The sequence below is a fragment of the Triturus cristatus genome, chromosome 3_1 (genome assembly GCF_964204655.1).
Source record: "Triturus cristatus chromosome 3_1, aTriCri1.1, whole genome shotgun sequence".
Taxonomy (NCBI): domain Eukaryota; kingdom Metazoa; phylum Chordata; class Amphibia; order Caudata; family Salamandridae; genus Triturus; species Triturus cristatus.
In genome coordinates this window covers 798,172,964-798,199,232 of record NC_140583.1, presented here as the reverse complement: position 1 = coordinate 798,199,232, position 26,269 = coordinate 798,172,964, and the positions used below count along the sequence as shown (strand labels likewise).

At 46.1% G+C, this 26,269-nt stretch overlaps 1 protein-coding gene across 1 annotated transcript in view; it reads right to left on the bottom strand.

Moving 5' to 3' along the window:
• DRC11 (dynein regulatory complex subunit 11) overlaps window positions 1-26,269 on the bottom strand; it is a 952,572-nt gene that overhangs the window by 241,622 nt on the left and 684,681 nt on the right. Inside the window, exon 14 of the mRNA XM_085645096.1 lies at window positions 12,144-12,251. Within this exon, the coding sequence (XP_085501222.1) occupies window positions 12,144-12,251 (108 nt within the window). The remainder of the gene's footprint in view (window positions 1-12,143; window positions 12,252-26,269) is intronic.

Sequence of the window (26,269 nt, the reverse complement as noted above, 5' to 3'; positions counted from 1 at the left end):
GTGGTGACATACATTACAAAACATACAGAACACTCCAGGCAGAACGAGACGAAGGCCTTGGGATGGGCTGAATGTATGGCTATAATACTGTGACACCCACCCCCATCCCCCCAAATGACACAGATGCATCTCGTTCTATTTCTGGAAGAGCAGATAATATGGTAGGTCTTTCTTTCTTTTTTCTGGATCAAAATCTGATGATGAAACATAAACACGAGTCCAACAAAAAAAAAGGTGCCTGTGTCCAAAACCTGCACCTAGGTCCTGACACATGCATGTTTTCAGACTTGTAAGAGGTTGGTATCAGGGATGCTGTCGTTCGAAAGATGTTAATATCAACATTACATGCACATGAATGCAAAATATGAGAAGAGGGCTTTTGCTAAATCTGTGAAATATTTTTTTATCTCACTTGTCGAAACTAGAACATTTTTAACAAAAACAAAACTCTGTAAAAGTGTGTTTTGTGGCCGAATTAACCCATATTAGTGTTCTATAAAGCATATGAAAAACCCTTCTCATAAGGCAACCGTATGTGTGCAAGCACGGTGGGCCCACTGGAGTGTTTTTAATTAAGTATAAGAAAAAGCATTCCTAGATGAATGCTCTGCATATGCACACGTGCACGTGTGTGCACGCACATTGGTCAAATTGGGATGTTTTTCCTTAACCTTTTTCTTCAGCTTGAAAACCCACTAAACCATTCAAGGATAGCTGCCATGCATGTGTGCATGAACCGGTGGCCAGCTTAACAGTTTTTACCAAAAACAACGACAACATGAAAGCAAGCATTGGAAACACCACTAGCGAGACCTGTCAGCATTGCCAATGCTTGTTCGTTCTGGCAGAATATCTCACCACAGGCTATGAGGTGACAATTCAAACATTTAAATTTTATGAAGATGCTAATTTTGTCATATGTTCAACCTACAGAATTCTAATTTCAAACTATTTACGTGGTGTCAGCACTGGAGTGGACTCCACAGGTAGACTCCACCTTGCACTTTTCTCCCTGGCCTGCCTGCGTTGGTGCGTTCACACAGTTTGCACATGGTGTGTCTAGTCCAATAGAGGGTGTTTCAAAAGGGCGTGTGTTTTGGAATCTTTTGCCAGTTCTAAGTCGGTATGTGCGAAATTGGTATAATTTGAATGTGTTTAATTATGCAAAACGTTTGTATAATTAGGCAAAAGGCTGTGTATTTATGCAAAATGTGATTCAGTCTTTTAGCGCTACATATTTTGTAGCTAGAAATGCTTACCAGCGTCAGTTTTTGTAATGAGGACACATTGTGTACAATTTCTTTTTTAAATACACAATTGTTTCAAAGAGCAGGTGCTCTTGTTCCGTTTGGGTTATTCCTGAACTCTCACACTATTATTTTGTCATGAATGGCGGAGTAAATATGCAACGTGGTGTAATAGTAAATTTTGGAAATATCGTGTAACAAGTGCAACAGAACATTCCTGAAATTAAGAAAAAAACTATTTCTAAGGTAACCAGCTACTTCTCCTTGTCCTTCGGGGTCTGTGAGTCTGTGTGTTGGGGTCTCAATGGCTAATCCAAATTGTGGCTGGGCTTTGTGGGCTTCCTCTGAAGCCTGTGAGAGATCCGCATGTGCTTTGGTAGAGAGATCATCATGGGAGTGAGATCTTAAGAAGGTGAGATATGCCTGTAGACTGAGATCTGCAAGAGTACGCACACCTTTACTTGGTCACCTGTCCCCAACACTAAACCCTATGGACTTGCACCTAATCTTTAGCATTGCACACCATGGAATTACCCCCAATCTTGATCACTAAATACCATGGCGTGATAGGTCAGTTCAGTGGACAAGGTATTATTGCATGGACCCCGGCAATTATCATTACAATACAGAATATTAAGCATTGAAAGTCAGACAAATGTTGCCAAAATAAACATGTAAAATTAATATCACAGTCTTCCAGAACGAGTCACTACATTTTCCAGGCTATTTTGAAGTTACATTTGTGTCGATTGCGTCTCTTTGGTGCATGCGTATACACATACTTTGCTGTTCTCACTCCTGCTCTTGTTAGTCTCCTAGGACGATACAGTGTTCCTGCTCAAATTTTACTCTTAAAGATGTGCATTTTCCTTGCAGAATACTTAGCAGTTTCCTGAGCTCCAGGAAACGGCTGGTGACAGTGGTCATTATGAATTTTATTATGTCGAATCCTATTGAATGTCAGGAAGTACATGTCCCTAGAATGTATGTAGGTTGTCCAGTATAGAAGTCGTCTTTCGGTCTCTCACTCTCCTATGTTGCACTGTTGGAAAGTCTTTCTTCTTCAATGGGTGTGTGTTTGATATGTGTCCAGTATCCATTTCCAGTCTGCGGTCACTGGTTATAATCAGCGTTTGGCTGCGCTTTGAGTTTCTCACCACGGTGAAGCGTTTGACAAGACTACTCACTGAACTCTGTGAAATGGCAGTCGGCCCTATCCAGGGAAGCACCCTAATCATAGTATGACCTTTAATAAACAACTATCTATGATTCTGACATCACAAGCAGACCTGGTGAGAGCATAGAGCATCACCCATCACCTTCCTCCCAAAGGCTCAATGTGCAATGAGCCGAACCTACCCCTGTGACCACCTCTCTCTCTAGTTTCTCCTCCAAAAGAGGCTCAAAGCAGATCTTGCTCAACACTTTTGGATGCTTCTCGTGCAGAGTGGAAAGCGTGTGTTTTAAACCACATTCTATAGGTGTAATTTAAATGTTCATACAATTTCCATTAGTGTTGTTCCAGGGTATAAATCCTTAAACAAGGTTCTGCATATGTCTTCACACTGTGACCTGCTTTTGCATGCACTTCGTCGGGACAGAAAAGTCCTTTCCATGCGATAGACGTAAACACCTGTCTGGAGGGCCCTAACTGTACTGATGTCTGGACCCCTAATGCTGATTTTTGTTGTCATGGGCGAACACAAATTGTGAGGCCTGTCTCGCAGATTGCGGTCTTTGTGGAGAGGTAGGGGCACGCAAACCGTCACCCTTATAGTGGTGAAAGGCTACTGCCTTTGCCAGAAGTTAAGCATTCCGAGTGCAGTGGTGGTAACATGCCATGTAGTGATCAGTAGGAGTGGACAGGTCCTTTTTAGGTCGAGCCTAGCCCAGCGCGCATGCGCTGCACTAGGAGATGACCTTTTGGAATCGGTCTGCACTTTTGTAACGCTTGTGCGTTTGGCGGTATCCACCTTGTGGGAGCGAGCAGCGGCGTGTAGGGGCCATCTGTTTCTAATTAGCGTGGCCGCGCGCTTGTTCATATTTGCCTGTCTCGCGGTCTCTTTCACTTTTGTGCAGTATACACAAGTTTTTATCATGCTTAAAAGCAAAGACATATAAGCATGATCTAACTCTTAGTACCCTCTTTGACCAAAAACCATTTGCTGTCTCTTCACTTGCAAACCAGCTTCCTCTTTGCACTCAGAATTACTGAAGTCTCGGCGTTGGCTCAACATCCTGTGATCCTGCGCAAAATCACTTAATCTCCCCTTGCCTCTCTGGTTTTATTTGTTTACATTTATTTTTATAACATGTGCATATGTGCGCATCTGGGAGTGGTCAGGGGGCGAGGGCTGTGGCTTTGAAGGTGTCCTTTATTTATGTATTTCCGTTTATCGCGCTTTAACATAGCGCCAACTCACATGGAAAGGACTGAAGTGCTTTGCATGAGCACCACTTGTATTACACAAGGATCCAGCACCACGCTGCCCTTTATTTATTTATTTCTGTTTATAATACTTTAGCATACGCCAACTCGCCAGGAAGGGACTGAAGTGCTTTGCATGAACACCACTTACACTATACCAGTTCCTATTGGCCCGTTGCCACTCCATTGTCTCCAATGGGACTCCAATAATTCCAGAGCTCGGTTAACTTTATGCCACTGGGACGTGGTGACATGCAAAACATATAGCTAACTGGCTAAAGGCAATGCATGGCAGAAGGGCAAAGCATTGAAACAAAAATACTTAAATGTAGGAAGCAAGTGGAAGCTGGAGACGACAGTAGGCATCGGTGCGTTCAGCCACAGAAATTCTACATCGTGGTGCTTCTTTGTGTTGCAGAATGCAATAACGTTTACGGCACTGAGAAGGAAGTGCGGCGATGGCATTGTGCCACGCTCTTTGAACCCCAGAAAACTATCCTTCGTCATGCTAACTTTGACCAAAAACCATTTGCTGTCTCTTCACTTGCAAACTAGCTTCCTCTCTCCGCTCAGAATTACTGAAGTCTCTGCGTCTGCTCAACATCCTGTGATCCTGCACAAAATCACTTAATCTCCCAGTGCCTACCCCAAAACAAGTATCCAGCTCCGCACTGCTCTTTATTTATTTACGTTTATCGCGCATTCACGTAGCACTACCTGGGGAGGGGTTGTGGCCTTAGGGTTAGAGCCGCCTACTTTGAAGCTGGGGAACCAGGTTCGAGCCTCGGCATCGCCTCGGCACAGCTTTTTGTGATTGTAGGCAAATTTCTAAATCTCTGCGTACCTAACAACTAATGAATGTGTCCTTCTGTAACGTAACTGGTGCTCATGTAAAGCGCTCCAATAACTTTGGGTCAAGTTCGCACCATATTAATCTGCAAAAAATGTTTAAAAAACGGCACGAAGGGACTGAAGTGCTTTGCAAGAGCACCACTTACATTACACAGGGACACGTAGCAACCAGTGCATCTGCAGCCGTCTTTAGTAAACCCCCACCCTTTCCGTAGTTGCTGTTTTCAACTAACCAATGCTTTTGACACCACTCCCACGTCCCCCGCGTGACCCACCACATCCTGCTCCCTGCCTACTTTCCCATTGTTCGGCCAAAAAAGGCCAGTTCATGGCCTCGTAGCCATGTGGTGACCTCTCTGAAAGTGGTGCATTAATGTCTCTGCCACTGATCCAGATTTAAAAAATATATATAAATAAACTCTCACAACAAAATACATACAGATGAGTAGGTCAAGAACAGCCACAATCCTATGTAATGGAGTGTTTCAACACACAATATTTTATTTAGCCGTTGCACCACCAATTTTTACACTAATGTACACGATTGTTTTATAATTTCTATGTCTTTTTGTGTTTATCTGTCTTGTGCCATGTCCCTCCTCAGCGTCTGTTTGTCTTTCACCATGTCTATGTTTTATTCTCTTTCTCTATATTTCGACCTTTCACTGTCTCTGTGCACTTTTCTGTAAAGCCTGTCTCACTTACCTTATCTTGATCTATCTCTGTCTATCCCAGTCTATGCTTTCGTATCTATCTATGCCTGTCCCTGTTCCACTGTTAGTGTGTCCCTTTTCCGTTCGTTTTTCTTTCCTGTGTCTTTCTGTCTCTCTGCCAGCTGTTATGCAATATTCTGTCAACAGAACTTAAACATGTTATAAAGTTTCTGTTACCCTATGTTTATACAATCCCAATACTTCTGTTCAATTCACTGCAAGTTTGATTTGATACCCTATTATTAGTATTGTACATATGTACCCTGCAGTTTAGTTGTACAACATAACATTTAAATAAGTACTTCTCAATACAGTTCTATAAAATGCCTAATAAAAGTGTGAAATCTTCCACCCACGATAATGTAAAGCATGACAAAAACTTATAAGGTCCCAAAAGCGAGACCTAATGGCTATGCCAATGCTTGTTACCTGTGTCACTAGAGTGAGGTCTACAAGCTCACTCATTTCAAGTTCTGCTGCTGTGTGCTTAACTTACCCTTGGCCTACATCGGTACAGTACATGGAAGACTCTGAGTTCCATTTTAGGAGACCCAGGGCTGACTGGAGCAACATGAGGAGAGGAGGTAGAGGAATCCCCCCTGAAAAATGTGTGTGTTGCTGCATTTCTGTAAGCTTGGTGGGACACACTGGTTGAATGGAGCAACAGGCTCGCCATACATTTCAAAGAGGTGCTCTTTGATTCAGAGGGAGGTCACTGGGAAGGGCTCTGACACATCTCAAGAAGGGTAGGATAAGGCCCCAGTGCAATCTTTTTAATGCACATATCACTGTGACTGACAACCAGGTGAGAACCTGTAGTCATTCCCATGGCCTGTGTTGTGGAGCTATCAGATTTGGAGTTGCTCCTGCTGTGACAGACTGTTTCCTGGTGAAAGAGCGGACAGAGGAGAAGGAACTTCAAAAAGAAGCAGACCCCCAACATAATCTTCAAAGACTCAGACTCTAAATCACAGTTGGTGTCTGGAAATGGACAGGAAGAAGGGGACCTTGAGCCCCCAAAAGTTGCCAATGTCAAGCAGCCAATCAGTCTGTGCGAGGAAGATAAGCTCTGCCAGACATCTGTCTGTGACCAGGACTGGGGTCCAAGGCCTGCTAGTCTCCCAGCTGGGTGAGGGGACACCACATAGGGTATCTAAGATCACATGTCTTTGGAGCCTGGAGCACCCGTGCCTACCTGCTTACCAAGAACACTGTGCCCTGTGTGGGAGAGGAGAGCATTGGAGGGAGCAAAGTCCAGTGGAGGGATTCTGGTGAGTGGATCCCCATAGCGAGATGTGAGGAGAACGCTGCTGCATTGATCGAGGCATTGTCCATGTTTAGGGAAAAGTCAGAGAAACCTGTATGCCACAGGAGGCCGCTGTGAATTGAGGGGCGACCTTTGCTGCACTTAATGGGTCATTCCCCATGTGTAGTCCCAAGTTGGCAACCCTGTAGGCCACTTAGGGCCACCCTGATTATTGCTCCGGTGCAGTTAAGGCTGTAGCCCGTCTGTGGTATCAGGTCAACGACCCAGTATGCCAGATGGGGCCACCGTGAAAATTGTTACTGTGCCATTCGGGCTGTAGCCAGTGTACTGTACCAAGTTAGTGACCCCCATATGCCAGGTGGGGCCACCATGAAGTGTGCTGCTGTGCCGATCGGGCCGTAGACAGTGCGCATAGGAGGAACAGTGACCCAGTATGCCAAGGAAGTCACCGGGACAAAGCAAAGAGCATGGTCTGGTTGAGACCGTTGATGGAGGAAGCAGGCCACCGTGGTGACCCGAGCGAGTCCAAACTGTGACTGAGAACCAGCATCAGGATCATCACACCTTCTCCCCCAACCCCATCCAGGGGAAAGATCCATAGGAACTTACCATGCATCGGAGAAGATTCAAGAACTCCCCTGGCCATTGCAGGACTGTGTGTGAGGAACTCGAGGAACCCGACTGCAGCCCTCTTGGGCCGCATGTGAAAGACTTCCCGGAGGCAGTCGCTGCAGCTACAGCACCTGTTAAGGAGACACCCTCAGAGACTTCGGTCACTCGGATCCTGCTGGCGCGAGTATGACTGATTTTTGGGTTAGATGGCCTGAGAGGAACTTACTTGTCAGATAGAGCTGCGGCGCTGGAACTATTTTGACTTTAATCGAGAGTCGGAGTGGGACTCAAGAGATCCAGATTACTACGGGAGCATAACCTGTCGCCTATAGTGAATGGGTAATAACCACTACCGTTAGCTGGAGGGGAGTGGGACTCAGGGACCTGCTTATGAAACAATAGAACCCCAACCTCAGGAGACTGTGTATTGTTTGTGAATGTCGTTTTTAGGTCTCACCTAGTCAGCGCTTGCACTATCTCTTCGAGACATGCTGTGTACAGGATATGGGCATAAAGCTCTGCCCAATTTCCGCCCATCTTTTTAATTGGCTCCTGTCACTGTCCTTTGTAAATGGTGGCGTTTCATTGGTCAATATGCTTAGTAGTCCCTCCTTAGTACTGCCTTGTCTCCCCCATGAGGACACTGCCTGTTACATTTGTTGTTACTCCCTAGGTTTTAATTACAGCTTCAAGGCACTATTTTCTTAAAAGGCTTCAGGCAGGACACACCCTTGGTTCTAAGCTAGGCTGACAGTGGATACTTCACTCACTAAAACGTCTCACATTTATATGAGACCGTCTATAAATTTCCTTTCATCAGCTCCACAAAGAATACAACCTTATCCAAAATAATGTAATAATTCTGTTGTCACATTTCAAACCAACTAATTTTATATACATGGACATAGCTATTTGCATGTACTCGTAGTACTGTCTTGCATGCAATGCATTATGTGTAGGGTGGATTTACCATATCTTCTGCAGGGTGCAGTACCATATGTGACCAAAAGAAATCCCATTTTGGCCACATATGGTACTGCACCCTGCAACATGGCTAGGTAAAAAACATTGCCATTTATAATGCCAATAACTCAAACTTTGTAGACATGCAGTGCTGGTGCCTTGCTCACTAGGGACCTCTAGGAGCAGTTCGCAGTACTGCAATGAGACATGCAGTGCTGGTGCCTTGATCACTAGGGACCTCTAGGAGCAGTTCGCGGTACTGCATCAAGACATGCAGTGCTGGTGCCTTGCTCACTAGGGACTTCTAGGAGCAGTTTGCGGTACTACATACTGCACCTAGACATGCAGTGCTGGTGCCTTGCTCACTAGGGACCTCTAGAAGCAGCTTGCTGTACTGCACCAAGACATGCAGTGCTGGTGCCTTGCTCACCAAGGTCCTGTAGGAGCAGCTTGTGGTACTGCACCTAGACATGCAGTGCTGGGACATTGCTCACTAGGGACCTCTAGGAGCAGCTTGCGGTACTGCACTGAGACATACAATGCTGGTTCCTGGCTCACTATGCAAGCATTGGCAATGCACTAGGTCTTGCATTGCTAAAAGTATGAGCTATTGGCGTTATTATTATTTGCAACAGCAATACCTCAAACTATCAATAATGGGAGGCCTATTGCATTGCAAATGCTTGTTTACTTTGTGGCCATATACAAATACTCCTTTTTCATAAAAGCAAGTATTTGATAATACATTTATTGGTGCACATATTATTAGTTGTGAGACTGTGTTCTTCCCCCTTTGTCTTCCTCACCCCTGAGAAGCCTTGAACTGCTCGACCAATGCTACCACTGAGAGTCAAGCGCTGAAGAGGTACTTGCCCAGTTGCTCAGGATCCATAGTAAGTAGTAATATGGGAAATTAAGAGTAAAAGGCCTCAACCCCCATGGCTGGACCTTGTAACTCCTGCTTGCCCCATGGCCCTCTGAACAGGGTTTTGACACATTTGTAATAAAAGTGTATGTAAAAGGCTTCTCCATGAGGTTTACTTGAAAATCTCCAACTCTATATATTATATTGAGACCAGGAAAAACACTATGGGGGCTATTCACAACGGTAAACTTACTTGTGAGTAAATTAACACATGTACATCTACTCTTACTCGTTTGAGTAACTTTACTACTTTTGGCTTTTCGCAGTTTACAAGTGTAAAGTTACTCAATAATGTAGACTTACATGTCCCCATTCCCTAAAACAGGGAGTGGGGTCAGTGAAAATGTTATACAAGACTGTAGAGTTACTACTAGTAGTGAATTTACAACCATATTTTAAATTTCACATACTTGGCGGAGACCTCCATGATTGGGAGGAGATCTCCCTATGGTAATGTACAGAATTCTTTACAAGGTAATTGACTTTTAAAAAAAAATATTAAAAAATGAAGTTAAATGTTTATGTAAAATAATTGTACCTTATCATTTTGAATGTAGAATCAATTGCAAAAAGGCTTCAGCAGTATTAACTACATTTAAATTAATATGCAAATAATGTAATTATATTATTTTTAAATGTTGCATATTTTTAAAGATCCATTTAAAAATATAACATCCATCTAAAGTAAAAAAATATTTTTATTTATTATGTATTAACAGTTACTGAAAGTTATGTATAGAAATAATTTTTATGAATTTAAGTAATTTTTTAAAACATTACATTAATTGTTAGGTGAAAAGTGTATTAAAGCATATTTAATAAAATAGTATTTATTAATCAGCCAAATGTATTTTTTATTAATAATAATTTATATATATTTTTAAAAGTTTAAATGAATTAATTTATTTTAACATTATTTATCGTGGGATTTTATTCTCCATCCCTTGCATCTGTGTAAGATAAATTATTACTCTACATGAACTACTGCAACTCTCTTTTTTGTGGTATCTCTTGCATCCCTTATTTCTGTGTATGGTACACTGCATTTCTCTGCACAAACACTGCATTTTTCTTTACATACTTGCGGCATCTCTTGCATCCCATTGTTCTGTGTATGGCACATATTGCATTTCTCTGTATAGGGTTGCTGCATCTCTCTTTATATATGTGTGGCATCTCTTGCATTCTTTTGTTCTGTGTATGGCACATATTGCATTTCTCTGTATAAGGTTGCTGCATCTCTCTTTAGATATGTGTGGCATCTCTTGCATTCTTTTGTTCTGTATATGGCACATATTGCATTTCTCTGTATAAAGTTGCTGCATCTCTCTATATATATGTGTGGCATCTCTTGCATCCTTTTATTCTGTGCATGGCATATATTGCATTGCTCTGAATGAAGTTGCTGCATGTCTTTTTATATATGTGTGGCATCTCTTGCATCCTTTTGTTCTGTGTTTGGAACATATTGTATTGCTCTGTATAAAGTTGTTGCATCTCTCTTTCTATATGTGTGGCATCTCGTGCATCCTTTTGTTCTGTGTATGGAACATATTGTATTGCCCTGTATAAAGTTGTTTCATCTCTCTTTATATGTGTGCGGCATCTCTGGCATCCCTTTTTTCTGTGTGTGGCACATATTGTATTTCTCTGTATAAAGTTGCTGCATCTCTCTTTATATATGTGTGGCATCTCTCGCATCCTTTTATTCTGTGTATGGCTTATATTGCATTGCTCTGTATGAAGTTGTTGCATCTCTCTTTATATATGTGTGGTATCTCTTGCATCCTTTTGTTCTGTGTGTGGCAAATATTGCATTGCTCTGTATTGCTGCATCTCTCTTTATATGTGTGCGGCATCTCTTGCATCCTTTTGTTCTGTGTGTGGCAAATATTGCATTGCTCTGTATTGCTGCATCTCTCTTTACATATGTGTGGCATCTCTTGCATTCTTGTGTTATGTGTATGGCACATATTGCATTGCTCTGTATTGCTTCATCTCTCTTTATATATGTGTGGCATCTCTTGCATTCTTTTGTTATGTGTATGGCTTATATTGCATTGCTCTGTATAAAGATGCTGCATCTCTCTTTATATGTGTGCGGCATCTCTTGCATCCCTTTGTTCTGTGTGTGGCAAATATTGCATTGCTCTGTATAAAGTTGCTGCATCTCTCTTTATACATTTGTGCCATCTCTTGCATCCTTCTGTTCTGTGTATGGCACATATTGCATTTCTCTGTATAAAGTTGCTGCATCTCTCTTTATATATATATATGTAGCATCTCTTGCATCCTTTTGTTCTGTGTACGGCACATGTTCCACTTCTCTGTATAAAGTTGCTGCATCTCTCTTTATAATATATGTGGCATCTCTTGCATCCTTTTGTTCTGTGTATGGTACATATTGCATTGCTCTGTATAAAGTTGCTGCATCTCTCGTTATATATGTGTGGCATCGCTTGCATCTCGCTGTTCTGCACCAGGCAGATGTTGCATCTCTATATGGTCCATATTACACATTTTTCCATGGTGCAACAGTCATAATTCATCTCCTTTTGTAGATTGCATTTTTGCCTGGTTGATGTTGCATTTTACATGACATATTACTTAATTCTGTATAGGACACATATAGGCCTCTATCTACAGATATGCTGCGTGTCTGTATATGTTGCAATATTCTGCCAACAAATGTTGACCTTTTTGTATATGACACCATTGTATCTCCTATCTGCCTGCAAAGACGTTGCATCATTTTTATACACAGCAATCTGCATCTTTATTTGTACGGTCCATGTTTCATCTCACTTTCTATGGGATATTCCCAGTGCTTTAAATGGGCAGGTATTGGTACAGTCCGGACTGAGCACCTAATTTGAGCGGGAGAGTACCTGCTCTCCTCTGCAGCAGTACATTTAAATTTAATGGGAGAGCACCGGCACTTTTCAGGAGCAAACAGGTACTCTAAATAATGAGTACCTGCACTTCTGTATTTCCATGTAAAGCATCGGATATTCCATTCTTTCTTTAAATGTTACACCTTTCTGTGCATGGCACAAGTCTACCTGTCTGTAGAAGGTACATGTTGTGAATGCTTAGATGTTTCACACATCACCACCAGGCGGCGCTATGCACTTACCCAGCGGCAGAATGCCGTACAGCGCTATGAGCTGCTGGACGTCGGTGAGTGAAGGCATCGGTTCGATGTCCGCCTGGCGCAGCGTGGTGCCCAAGTAGCTGAACTCGCCTGTTGGGGAAAGAAGAGGTTTCGGTGAGTGACGTGACGCCCTGGGCATTCTTCAGCCCACTTGCACGTGTCAGCGGCCTGGCACCCCCTCTGTGACCCGGCGCAGCGCATCAGTCATTTCACAGGGGCTCCCCCTCGTAGCTGTCAGACTGTACACTCAAAACTTGCCTTTACATATTTTCTTCTGTTTCTTACATTCCTGAGATAAGAATCCCCTGTTTGTCATCATCCGGGTTACACTGGGAGCAAGTGAACCGAAACAAAGCACGTCTATCTCCCGGCTTCCTAAAGCGCCTCCTGCCCTTTGTTCGGCCTCGGACCGCGTTAGAAGTCTAATATCTGCCATCTGCTATTATTGACTTCCTTCGTGAGGTCCTGGGTGGGGGGTATGAGGGGCAGCGGGGGTCTAAGCGCAGGTGTGTGCAATTGGCGCGGCGGGGAGGAGGAGGCCCTAAGGGGAAATAAACCCTCTGATGGGAGCTTGTCCTTCGACTGTGGTATCAAAGCAGCACCTCGTGGCCACATGCGCCTAGAAGCGGCCTGGAGATGAAAGCCAATGGGAACCGCTAGGCTGGCCAGTCGCTGGCCCTACGTGCTCCCCCAAGCTTATTTGGGTTCTTGGAGCTGTTTGCGCCAGGTCCGTCCCTCGGTTACAATTTGTGCTTTTGACGTTTTAGAGAGTAGTAAGAAAATAGTCTGAATAACGGCGTACCCTGTGAATATCAACGATAAAATAAAGCAAAACACTGCATGGTGTGTAGTATAGATTTTCTATACCTAACTCCATGTAAATGTACCTTGAGGCTATGTGCATCTTCAAGGTACATAGATGTAGAGTTAGAAATAGTAAATCTATACTTGCTCTATCTGCACTGACCTTTCGATAGTTTAGTCTTCGATTTTCTTGAATTACGATATTCATATACCCGATACTCAGTAGCAGCGGCGGCTGGCAATATGAAAATATGGGGGTGGGGGTGTGCCCAACTCACCTCAGTGATTCTCCCACCCGGTGCAGCCCTTCCGGCGATGGTGGTGTGGCATGACATCCAGCAGCAGGAAAGGGAAGGACTTCCCTTCCTGCTCAGTGGAACGCGACTCCAGACCAATCCTGGAGCTGCTCTCAGCATGAGAGCAGCTCCAGGATTGGTGGGAGCAGGCTAACTCCGCACTCATTTTGAAGCTGGAGGCCTGTGCTAGCAATCCCCGGGCTGTTTTGTACAGCCCGGGGATTGCTGGGTGTACACTGCGCATGTTGGGCTGGCCGTAGGTAGCCAGACGGCCAACTCGACCTGCACCGAGTGGGGCAGCAGTAATTCTGCAATAACAGGAGTCAGCCTCGCCCCCCCACCTCACCCTCGTGCTGTACACAGCGTTAGCTGGTGGCAAATAAAAATGGCATTATTATGCCATTTTATTTATTAGTGTGTGCCTGCTGCTCTCACAGCATATGGTGCGCCGCTTCTCCACCATTTAGGAGTAGCCACCCCTGCTCATTAGTACACCCAGATAGCCATACATGACTTTGACACCTCTTCTCTTTAGTGCCCCCCTTTCCCATGAGATGTGGTTCCAGAATCAAGGTACCAGCAGTAGCAGTGCGCATTGTAAATCTTTAGAGAGGAACATCCGCTCTTTGTATCAATCAATCAATCATAACATTTGTATAGCGCGCTACTCCCCCGGAGGGGTCTCAAGGCGCTGGGGGAGAGGGGAACGTTACTGCTCGAAAAGCCAGGTCTTGAGTTGCTTCCTGAAGGAGAGATGGTCCTGGGTTAGCCGGAGGTGGATTGGGAGGGAGTTCCATGTCTTGGCTGCCAGGTAGGAGAAGGATCTTCCTCCGGTGGTGGCTCTGCGGATGCGTGGAACGTCAGCGAGGGCGAGGCTGGTTGATTGTAGCTGGCGGGTGGGAGTGTAGAAGTTCAGGCGGTTGTTGAGGTACTTGGGGCCCAGGTCGTGGAGGGCCTTGTGTGCGTGGGTGAGGAGTCTGAACGTGATCCTCTTGCTGACGGGGAGCCAGTGCAGGTCTCTCAGGTGGCCGGAGATGTGGCTGTGACGGGGGATGTCCAGGATGAGACGTGCAGAGGCGTTCTGGATGCGTTGGAGTCTTTTCTGAAGTTTGGCTGTGGTTCCGGCGTAGAGGGTGTTTCCGTAGTCCAGACGGCTGGTGACGAGAGCCTGGGTGACCGTCCTCCTGGTTTCGGTGGGGATCCACCGGAAGATCTTTCGGAGCATGCGCAGGGTGTTGAAGCACGATGATGAGACGGCGTTGACTTGTCTGGTCATCGAGAGGGAGGAGTCCAGGATGAAGTCCAGGTTGCGTGCGTGGTCCGTTGGTTTGAGAGTGGTGCCCAGGGCAGGGGGCCACCAGGAGTCGTCCCAGGCGGAGGGCGATGACCCCAGGATGAGGACTTCCGTTTTGTCTGAGTTCAGTTTCAGGCGGCTGTTCTTCATCCACTCGGCTACGTCTTTCATCCCATTGTGTAGGCTGGTTCTGGCGGTGGAGGGGTCGTTGGTGAGGGAGAGGATCAGCTGGGTGTCGTCGGCGTAGGAGATGATGTTGAGGTTGTGTTGGCGTGCGATGGCTGTGAGGGGGCTCATGTAGACGTTGAAGAGGGTGGGGCTGAGTGAAGATCCTTGTGGTATGCCGCAGATGACTTTGGTGGCCTCGGATACGAATGGGGGGATTCGGACTCTCTGGGTTCTTCCGGTGAGGAACGAGATGATCCACTCCAGTGCCCTGTCTTGGATTCCGATGTTGCTGAGGCGCTGCACTAGGGTGCGGTGACAGACAGTGTCGAACGCTGCGGAGAGGTCCAGGAGGATGAGGGCCGCTGTTTCCCCATTGTCGAGCATGGATCTGATGTCGTCTGTGGCTGCGATGACGGCGGTCTGGGTGCTGTGGTTGGCTCGGAAACCGGATTGCGAGTGGTCGAGGGATCCGTTCGTCTCGAGGAAGGCGGCAAGCTGTCTGTTGACGGTCTTCTCGATGACTTTGGCGGGAAAAGGGAGGAGCGAGATGGGGCGGAAGTTCTTGAGGTCGGTGGGGTCCGCTGTTGGTTTCTTCAGGAGGGCGCTGAGCTCGGCGTGCTTCCAGCTCTCCGGGAAGGTGCCGGTGTTGAAGGAGGTGTTGATGATGTCCCGGAGTTGGGGTGCGATGATGGAATCGGCTTTGTTGAAGACGTGGTGGGGGCAGGGGTCGGTTGGTGATCCGGAGTGGATGGTGTTCATCATGCGGGTGGTGTCTTCGGTGTTGACCGGGGTCCAGGTGCAGAGGGTGGTGATGGGGAGCGTTGGTCCGGAGATTGGGTGCGTGGTCTGTGCGCCGAAGCTGTTGTGTATGTCGCCGATCTTGCTGTGGAAGAACGAGGCGAGTGAGTCGCAGAGGTCTTGCGAGGGAGTGATGTTGTTGTTTCCGGTGGGGGGGTTGGAGAGCTCTTTGACGATGCTGAAGAGTTCCTTGCTGTTTTGGGCGTTGTTGTCCAGTCGTTCTTTGAATGCTGTCTTCTTGGTGGTGCGGATCAGCTGGTGGTGTTTGCGGGTGGCGTGCTTGAGGGCAGTCATGTTGTCTGTGGTCTGGTCGTTGCTCCAGGCTTTCTCGAGGGTGCGGCAGTTCTTCTTGGAGTTCTTAAGTTCGTCGGTGAACCAAGAGGCTTTCTTGCTGCCGGGTCTGCTGGGAGGGGTCTTCAGTGGTGCGAGGTTGTCTGCGCAGTTGGTGATCCACTGTGTGAGGTTGCTGGCTGCTTCGTTGGGGTCCGTCGTGCTGGCGGGAGGGTTCTGGCTGAGAGAGGTGGTGAGCTGGTCGGCGGTGATCTTGTTCCAGCTCCTGCGAGGAACCTGTTGTGGGTGGTGGTGGGCCGTGGTCCTTCTGAAGCTGAAGTGGACGCAGCTGTGGTCAGTCCAATGAAGTCCGGTGGAGTGGCTGAAGGAGATGTATTTGCTGGAGGAGAAGACTGGGTCAAGCGTGTGGCCGGCGTAGTGGGTGGGGGTGTTCACCAGTTGCTTGAGTCCGAGGTTGTCCAGCAGGGCGGCGGTGTTGCTATCGTTGTTGTTCTCCAGGTGGAAGTTGAGGTCCCCTAAGAGGATGTAGTCAGCGGAGGGGAGGGCGTGCGGGCTGATGAAGTCTGCGATGTCTTTGCTGAATTGTGTGCGTGGTCCCGGGGGTCTGTAGATGAGGGTGCCTCTGAGGGTCGTCTTGGGGTCGGTGTGTATCTGGAAGTGGAGGTGTTCGGCGGGGGTGAGGGTGTCGTCGGAGTTGGTCGTGATGCGTATGGTGTTCTTGTGTACGATGGCGATGCCTCCTCCAGTCTGGTTGACGCGGTCCCTCCGGGTGATCTTGTATCCGTCCGGGATGGCGATGGCGATGTCAGGCTCTGAGGAGGCGTTCATCCAGGTTTCCGTGAGGAAGGCGACGTCTGGTGATGTTGTGTCGAGCAGGTTCCAGAGTTCCATGGCGTGTCTGTGGACGGAGCGGGTGTTGAGCAGGATGCACTTGAGGTGTTCGTTGCTGGTGCCTGGCTTGGCGGGTGCGGTGCAGGTCCGGAGGCAGGTGAATCGGCAGGCTTGGCAGGTGAAGGGTCAGTGGGTGCGTTTCAGGGTGGCTTGGTAGCAGGCGGGGTTCCGGACGGCGTTGAGTGCGTTGAGGGTGGCGGCGTCGTAAGTCCGTCGTGTGGTCTGGCGTCGGCGGGGGCCAGGGGTCCTGGCGCTGGGTGCGGTTCAGGCGCGGACGGGCGCAGATGGGCTTGCCTTTGGCGCGTCTTCGGCGCACAATCAGCACGCCCGCTGCACGTGTCCGCTGCGCGTCCGCGCGGCCTCCATTTAAGGCGAAGTGGGAGGGAGGAGCAGCTGGGAGGCGGGAGCAGGGAGGACACAGAAGAAAAGGGGGCGGGGCCGCGATGTCACGGCGGCGGGAAGTGGGGAGCGGGGGTCACACCAGGGGAGGCAATGAAGCAGGAAACAGAGGTACAGAATCAAAATACAAATACTAAATACAACAGAGGCAACAGTGACAAGCAGTCAGGGCACAGGAGGGCAAAAACGGCAAAGCGGCACAAGGAGCAGCAGCGAGGGGGCACAGACACAGCTGGAGGGCCGTGCGGCGCGGGGGTGTCCTGAGGACAGGTCACACTCACCTGCGCCACGCGGTCTCCATTTAAGGCGAAGTGGGAGGGAGGAGCAGCTGGGAGGCGGGAGCGGGGAGGATACAGAAGAAAAGGGGGCGGGGGCGCGATGTCACGGCGGCGGGAAGCGGGGAGAGGGGGTCACACCAGGGGAGGCAATGAAGCAGGAAACAGAGGTACAGAATCAATAAACAAATACAAATACTAAATACAACAGAGGCAACAGTGACAAGCAGTCAGGGCACAGGAGGGCAAAAACGGCACAACGAGCCGCAGCGAGGGGGCACAGACACAGCTGGAGGGCCGTGCGGCGCAGGGGTGTCCTGAGGTATCATCTGCTCCAACTGGAAGCTGTGCGCAGTTGAGGTGAATCATCAGAGGTAATTTGTTGTTGCTCACTCACTCTACACTAGACGATCTCTTTTTGTAACTATTTTGTTGTTATCACATTGAAAGTGTTTGCTGTCACCCACCTCGAGTATCAATACTCTACAACCATGTCCTCTGCATCCCATTGGCAAATCTCAAGGTGTACAAAACAGACTCTTGAATATAAGTAAGGCTTCCAGTTTTCTATCTTTACAGATAAATACAGACAGAACACAATGTTTTTCCGGTGTGTATTTATTTTTAAAAGCGGAAAAATACTGATAATTGTGCTTTTTGTGAGAGACTCTTCTTGCTGTCTTTCATGAATGCCAGGCAACAGTTGAGCCGAAAGACAGCATGGGGAGTTAGAAAACAGGATGAGATTTCCTTAAATACAGGCACATGTTAACATATTTGCAGTATAATGCTAATATGTACCTGTGAGTGTAGTGATTTGTTATACGTGGTTGCTTAACTTGCTAAAATGTGACAGGCATCCATTTATGAGTGCATGTCCAAGAGTTAAATAAATGTGGAACCAGGCCATTTTACGGCTCCATTTATTCTCAAAACACAAAATAAATATGGATAAATACCAATAAGATGACCAAAAACGAAATATGGATAAATACAGACAGAAATGTTACAAAACATATATACCATAAAACCGGTATCCCTAAATATAAGGGAGGTCTTTTTGAGATAAAATAGAGGTAGTTATACTTATATGTTTTTTATGTTGATATCTCTGTACTGTAAAGCGCTCTGATACCTGCAAGGGTCTTGTTCGCGCTATACAAAACTGCTAAAATAAATAAAATAAAAATATTTACTCTTCTGTATTTTCTTCTGACGAATACTCTATTTTACGGCATAAATATTGTATCTTGAGCCAGTAGACAGAATCTGGAAATCTTTAAATATCGTCTGATAGCAGCTCTATGCTGCCCCAATGATATCGTCCATGGACCAGGTAGGTGTCACTGCTGTAGGTGAAGTATCTCCAGAAATGTGCCTCACTCACATAGTTCTGCCAAACGTTTCCACACCACAGAGACCAGGAATAACATGGGATACAAAATGTTCTTGCATAATATAATTTAAGAAACGTCTTTCAGGGAGAAGAAGGGCTTAACTTTTAGCACTGCTTGATTAGGTACACGTGGGATAGATGGGGTATCAGTGCAGAGTGCCAGTAGCCCCCCTGTCCTAGAAACAAACATGATTACATAGGCTAAAAATTAGAATCCAGTCCAATCAAAAAGAAAGCAGACACATTAGAGAAAAAAGTATTGTAGACCCTTCAGTTTCTGTATAAAAAAGGGCAGTGTATGGAGAGAAGCCTTTCTCATTTTCCTTGTCAAGGCATCTCTTCACTATGCTTGTATTGTGCTCTACTTGGCCAATGAGGAGGCCAAAGAACTTGAGAAATCATACAAAAGTGTGTGTATGGTATGTGAGCCATGCCAGGCTAAACGTTGTCTTCACTAATATGAACCGACTGCCTTTATAGAAGGATGCTCAGCTGCCAACCAGTTATCAATCACTTCTTCCGATAAAGTCCTGTTTGCTAAGGGGAATCTTTCGGCTTCAAGTCTTAAGGCAGAGTGTAGATAGGTGTGGGTGAAGAAAACCCCCAACTTAGGTTGGGCAGTAGATCATCCCTCTATGAGAGATCCACCAGGGAGTTGCAGGGGGAAAGCCCAAAGATGCATTCTCCTTGCTCAGCTGTTGGCTACTAGAAATTAGTCTGCCCACTGCAGCCTGAACATCTACGTCTGTTGGGTGGGGCTAGCACTAAACTGAATGCATAGTGTAGATGAGCATCCCATCAATCAAGCTTATGCCTGCATAGGCTCATTCAAGGGGAACTCTTTAGGTCACATTTGTCGTTCTTCCACAGTGGCAACGATGTCCAAGGTAAGTATCCCCCCCACAAGTCAATATGACATTCCAGACTACCTGGTTCAGATTCCAGTCATCAGTTGCTGACATCAGCCTGCTAGAAACATGTCTAAGTTTTGCTCCCACTAGGCGACCCACAGAGATTCAGGAAACGTGCTCGGTGGCTCAGGCACAAACAGCCGCTTCTTCACTGCAGAGGTAAAATGCTTGCTATTTTGCTTTTCTTGCCATAGTGCATTACTGTTTTGTTGTTTTTTCAATCTGCACTGAATGATCCTGCACTGACAGGAGGAAAGCAACAACTGCCAGATGAGTGGTTTGCAAGTTACACATACAGCAGATTGAGTTGTCCACACCAAAGGCCACTGTTGGAAACTCTACTGGGCAGCCACACAAGGCAAGCGGCAAAGCACTCCTCACAAGTCCATTTGGTTTAAATGGTTCTCTCAAGGTAGATTTATCCCGGGATTCCTACCTTCAAATGTCTGTGCATGTATTCAGGGAGATTTATAGAACATCCAAGAGCCCACTCCAGTCGTGATTCATTGGGCACATCACCTCCTTTGGAGGGTCACATCGGTTGCTCAAAGCAAAATACAAAATGCCAGGAGACCAATCAGGAGAAAGAAAACAACTTGTGAGACCGTACCAGGGAAAAACAAGGTCACTGTTTGGTGAATTCTCTGGATCATCTCTGGATGTTTAGGGGAGGCTTTCCCTTGGGCAGTGGTGGTCGTTGTACACATGAAGCCGCTAGCACTGTTGAGAGATCAGAGAAGACTTTTCAAAGCTGAGCAAAAATACTCATCGCTTGGTTGTTGGAAGTAAATATACAAAGAGAAGTTGCCTTCCAAGGAGAGTCTGATTTAATGAGCCGATCATCCAACTGACACTTTAAATGAATGTTCTTCCTGATCGTGTGTGCTAACAAAACTGTTAGCACCTTTTCAACTAGAGAACCTGAAAGATTTGTGTCAAGGTGATTAACTTGAAACTGTCCTTCCGGTCGAACTTGTTTAAAAACCTCAGATTTAGACATGGCAATGGAGCTCCACTCTTCTTCGGCATCTGGAAAAATCAAGAATAGTATCTCTTGCTGTGTTCTCTTTAAAGGGTTAATTCCCTGGTACCTTTACAGAGCAGGGCTCCTCTGCTTTTCATCAAAGTTGGGAGAACTGGAATAAGCAAGCTGGAGGAACGAAGGGTGTTTCCTGACAAACAGACAGAAGTCCCAAAACGTAATTATCTGCAAGCACACAGGTATGAAGGACCATCCATTCAGGAAGAATGAAAACCAACCCCATCCATACATAATGGAAGACTTCTATCCACAACTGGGTTATTGTGGTCCAAGCAGGAGTCAACCTTTCCACTGGTTTTCAAACAGCTTGGTGGATGGCTATTGTTACTCCTCTGGTCCACCTGTCCTTCACAGGGTGAAAAAATTCTGTTGCGGTCACTGATGGGCTGCAGTCCTTCAGTTAGAAAAGGCAGGGCACGCGTATCCCTAAGATTTCTTTATTACTCTCAATCACTGGTCGTGTCGGGCAGATCTGGATCCGAGAGACTTTGACTCCAGAGAAAAGGCGATCCCTTCCCGTAGCCACCCGGCCGATGGAGATTAACTCTTATCAGTTGATGTCTTTGAAAAGAAACCTCTTCAGGGGGAGGAAAAGCAAATGGCACCAACAACCTCGAAAATAAAACTCTGGAAGGGGAGGAGTCAGTAGAGTGGACAAAAAAACACCTAGACAGAAGTACTGACGAAAGACTAGTTAGAATGGAACATCGCAAATTAAAAGCATTCACAGAATCAGGAAGCAATTGTGACACAATATTATTGTAATCCTCCTTCCTTTATCCCTTATATGAATATGTAACGTTACAACGCGATCAAAATGATTGCGGAACTTTACATAGCAGTTTTTACAACGCAAGTCGTTACAACGACTTGCGCTGGAGGGCGCTGGACTTAGGAATCGTAAGATTTACTGTTCTAACACCAGTCTACGTACAGTAGGGAAGGTGTTGGAATAGTAAATCCTACTATTCCTAAGGTTAGAGCGCCATCCAGCGCAAGTCATTGTAAAGACTCGCGTTGTATTACCCGCGATGTAAAGGCATTGCGATACAATGCCCGCGTGGTAATGGATGTTTCCCCCCTTATATACCTTAAATTAGACCCGGAAGGAAACGCACAGCCACAGGCGGCTGATGCTGCCATGGTGGTTTGGGCAGACAAGGAAAAACAGTATCGCTGGGCCGCCATCTTGGATTGGTAGATATTAGATCTTCCAAGCTGGTGCGTGCCAGCTCAGGAAGCCGGCAGGAGCAAGCAGGATTCATAATGATCCCAACCACCAACATCCCAACCGGAACCAGCAGCTTGAAATGCCACAGCGCAAAACCACCACCCACCACTGAGTAGACAGCACGCCAAGCTCAGTATCCCACACACCACAAAGAGGAGAACATGAAGAAGTGCGGAATGTGCGGCGCAGAGCTCCCAACAATTGCCGCCAAGTCTGCCTCAAGGACCTGGAAGATGCTGAACTAGGCATAGGCATTTCTAAGATTTTGTTCACAATACAGACAAACTGTTGTTGCTGCATAAGGTCATGTCAAGTAGGCAAGCCTGGACATCAACAATGAAACCTGTAGATGTCATTCAGGCATGGCAACAATCAACAAAACGAATTCCCATGGATTGTGTGACTGTCGACAGCAATGAGGCAGTTCCTCATCAAATACATTGGAAAGTTCATTTAACATTTGATCAACCAGACCCTGAATATACTCTAGGAGACGAGGAGTCCTTAGTCCCATAATCCAAGGTTGCAGCTCACCCAAAGGCAGAAGGCATTAGAAGACCTCAGAGAGAGGATTCAAGTGATCTGACAATGACATATTATTCCTGCCCTGAGGGCAGGGTTTAAAGCCGTCAAGAAAAACCGTAGACGCATTTAGAAAATACCTGTTCGTCCCATTCCTGAGAACTTAGGGAAGCTCCTGGATAAAGTGCCTATGACACAAGGAAAAACAAGCACTGGCCAACCAAATCGGCCGTGTCTTTAATATATGGATGCAGACGTATATTCTTTCCCAATGCTTGTTTTTTTTGGTATAGTTTCATTTCTAGAAGCATACCAAAAACCTTTCAGTGCTGGCTGCTGGTGCATACAAGTGCACTCAAATGCTGTCGAATTTGAATGGTCTTTGCCATAAAGCATTAAAAAAACACCTGAATGCCCACATCATGTGCACTCAATGGTGGAATATTTTTCTAAAGATGGCTGCCCACTGATATTGGCTTTACCAATGCAACTATACACTAATTGGCAAAGCCAATATTGGTGGATAGGGAGACGAATTGATGGACAGAGATCGAGGTGGAAAGAGAGGTTTTGCGGAGAGAGAAAGCAGAGAGACAGAGAGAGAGAGTGCCTTAGAGTACAGGAGAAGCGAGGGATGAAGCAGAGCGAAATAGTGCAGTGACTATCAGAAAGAGAGGGTGGGTGGCAGGGAAAGCAGCGTTAAGCAGAGGGAGAACAAATAGTCTCTCATGCAGTGGAATGCAAGGACTCCATGGAAGGCGGAAGCACACGTAAACAGACTATAGAATGAGGTGAGCGGACCAATCGCCTGTGGGTTTATCCAGTGCTTGAAATGGAAAAATAGAAGTGCAGGTACCCTGTAACGGAGTACCTGCTTGTTTCTGAGAAGTGCTGGTACTCTTCAATTAAAGGTATTACGTTTATCTTGAGAAGTGCCGGTACTCTCCCTCTCAGTACCGGCCTATTTAAAGCACTGGGTTTATCGGAGATGCGACTGACAATGTCTCACGATAATAGCAGGAAGAGGAAAACGCACAAAAAGTCACTGGTTGAATTGAGGTGCCCAAAGTCCTCTCTAAGTACACGTACAAATGTTACATACCATAGGTCTCTCAACGACAAACAACTAAATCTGTCTGTAGATGAGACCTAAAAAGGAATTGACATCTTGACGCCCTGAGTTCTTACAGAACTTATGTGTCACTTCCAAAAGTGAGTCTCTGACGAGTACAAGGCTGAGGATAACACCAGACAATTGTCGAAAGCTATCAGACTTTTAAAGGTAGATACACTTACGTCTAAAGCCAGACCACCTCGGATCGCGATAATGCTATCTGTAGTAGCTCAAAATTTACCAAACAAAAAACTTGGAAATGCTCAGCGAAAATGAGGGGTGTGATGTGACTATATTTTGGATTTTACTTGAAAGGTCAACAACGAGTGATTGGTCACGGGGAACTTCAAGTGAAGCTTCCACCATCGCCATATCACTGGAAATGTTTCTGTTACTTTTCCACAAGCTTCAGTACTCTCAAAGTATGTGAGCTTCACCACGATTAAGACGGCCAAGCAGGACCAAACACGTCTGTGATGGTTAAAGGTCTTTCCGAAATACCTTGGGCTGACAGCATTTCATTTAAAACGGAACTGGTTTTTGACACATAGTTCTGTGATGCTGCTGGCAGCCACTGAAGCACAGAGAGGCGGGTGGTCCTCGTGGGCATACATACCAATGTGCGCTGATCCCATCTCAATTCTAAAGTGAAAACTATTGTAAAATGACCCAAGGAGCATGGGGAATAGGTCTCTTCTATTCCATGATGCAGTGGATTTTCTTTTTCTTTATTCCTGCTGTAAAATCCCGTTTTTCCTGCTGTAATGCTAATAAAAGTGTAGGAGGCATTGGCTATGTTGCTTTTACATCGTTCCCCAATCGGTGGCAGCTTCTTATTCCTCAACATCCACGGTAGGGAAGGGTTTGGAGGCTCCTGTGTCAGATGTGCATTCAGTAGCATCGCTAAGCTCCTATGGATTTACATTTATGTTTACTCAGGATGTTTAGACAGCTCCATAAGCTCACAGGTCGCTTCGGGGCGGCAGCAGTGCATCGTGTGGATGCCACGGAAACGGGAAAGGCTCTGGGTGGAAAGGACTTCTGTCAGGTTTACTTAAGAGATGTCAGAAGGTTTACTTACAGTCAGCTGTGACTCGGGCACACAGTCTCCATGAATGCAACAAGAGCATGTGCTGAACCTTCCTTTGTCCTCAAGGACCTGGGACTCCAACAAGGGCTCGGAATTCTTCCCAGGACCCCTGACAGAACTCCAGACTGGTGTAAGGCGGCAGCAAGTTCATCACAACCAAGGGTATGTGTTAGGGGTGTGTGCAGTGTTCATTATGCAAGCATAGTCTTGCAGAGTTTCCATTCATTAGCCTGTGTGTACTTGTGGTGCTTTGTGCTTCTGCTATGGTCATGCATATTGACTGTTTCATGTGAAGTGAGTGATTGCTTTCACAGCACTTCATTCAGCTACAGATGCGCTTTTACATTTCTGCTTATGTTTTCCATCTGACTGTTTTAAATTGAACTTGCCTGTCAGAATTGTAGAGGTCCTTACCTTAGTTTTTATCGTTGCATCGCACAAGAGGTGTTCAATGTAGCCATTGCAGCAATTTTGATTTCTTTTTAAGTCAGTGGTACAGCCTGAGCAGTCATCTGCAGCCTGTGCACCGATCTACTGACTTTCATAAGGAGGCGTGATGTGCGGATGCCAAATGGAAGCCCACCTATGCTCAACCGCCCTCAGTTCACCCAGTCCACCGGAGAATGCTGCCGGTTTCAATACAATGCCCCCATGCTGCTCTCGTTGAGGAATACCCAACTTTACTTTCTCTCCACGCATGTCTTTGATAGGGTTAGAGACTTAGGGATTGATAAATCCACCATCAAACCTCTAGAAGCCTGGAGCTAGTCCGCATTCTCAGGGACATTCTCCTACAGCTGCTCCACTGAATGTAAGATCCCTACCACAAAATGTGATAATCTCAAGGCCCATTTCCTGGTGGATGCCTCTCAGACCGGTTTCCATACTGATATGGGTACAGAGACTGCTCTTGTACCTCTTCTAGATGGCTTCAGAGGGAGCCTTGATGAGGGCTGCTCTATTGGCCTTATCCTATTAGATCTCTCTGTTGCCTTTGATACAATCGAACAATCCACCTTATTCAACTGTTTGGCAGCACTTGGGTTAGCAAGCCTTCCCTTGCCTGTTTTTCATCGTTCGGATCTGCTTGGTGTCAATCTCTGACTCTCTCTTCTTTTAGATGAGCATCCACTCAGGTTGGTGTGGAGTCCCCTGTCGATCATCACTATCACACATTCTGTTTAACATGCATGAAGCCTGTTATTGACATCATTAGATCTTGGGACATGGAGTGTGTATCCTATGTAGATGACCTTATATTAATCCTGATACTTTATCACCCTCCCAGAGGAGATACAACATATTCTTCACTTTTTCTTTCTAACCGTTCAATCTTGGGGGGCCAAGAGTATGCCAAACTTAATGCAGACAAAACCAAAGTGTTCATTTGCAGCCCTGATTCTCTCTGAAAAGCCTATTTTTAACCTTTACACCGAGGTGCCCTCCCACCCCATATGGTGGTCCTAGTCAAGAATCTTGGGTTCCATTTTGATACAAATTCAGAACCCCAAGGAAGATTCTTCCTTATATTAAACCCCAGTGGAAAGCTCTTGTGGTGGGCACAGCCATGTTATTTAGAATAGGCT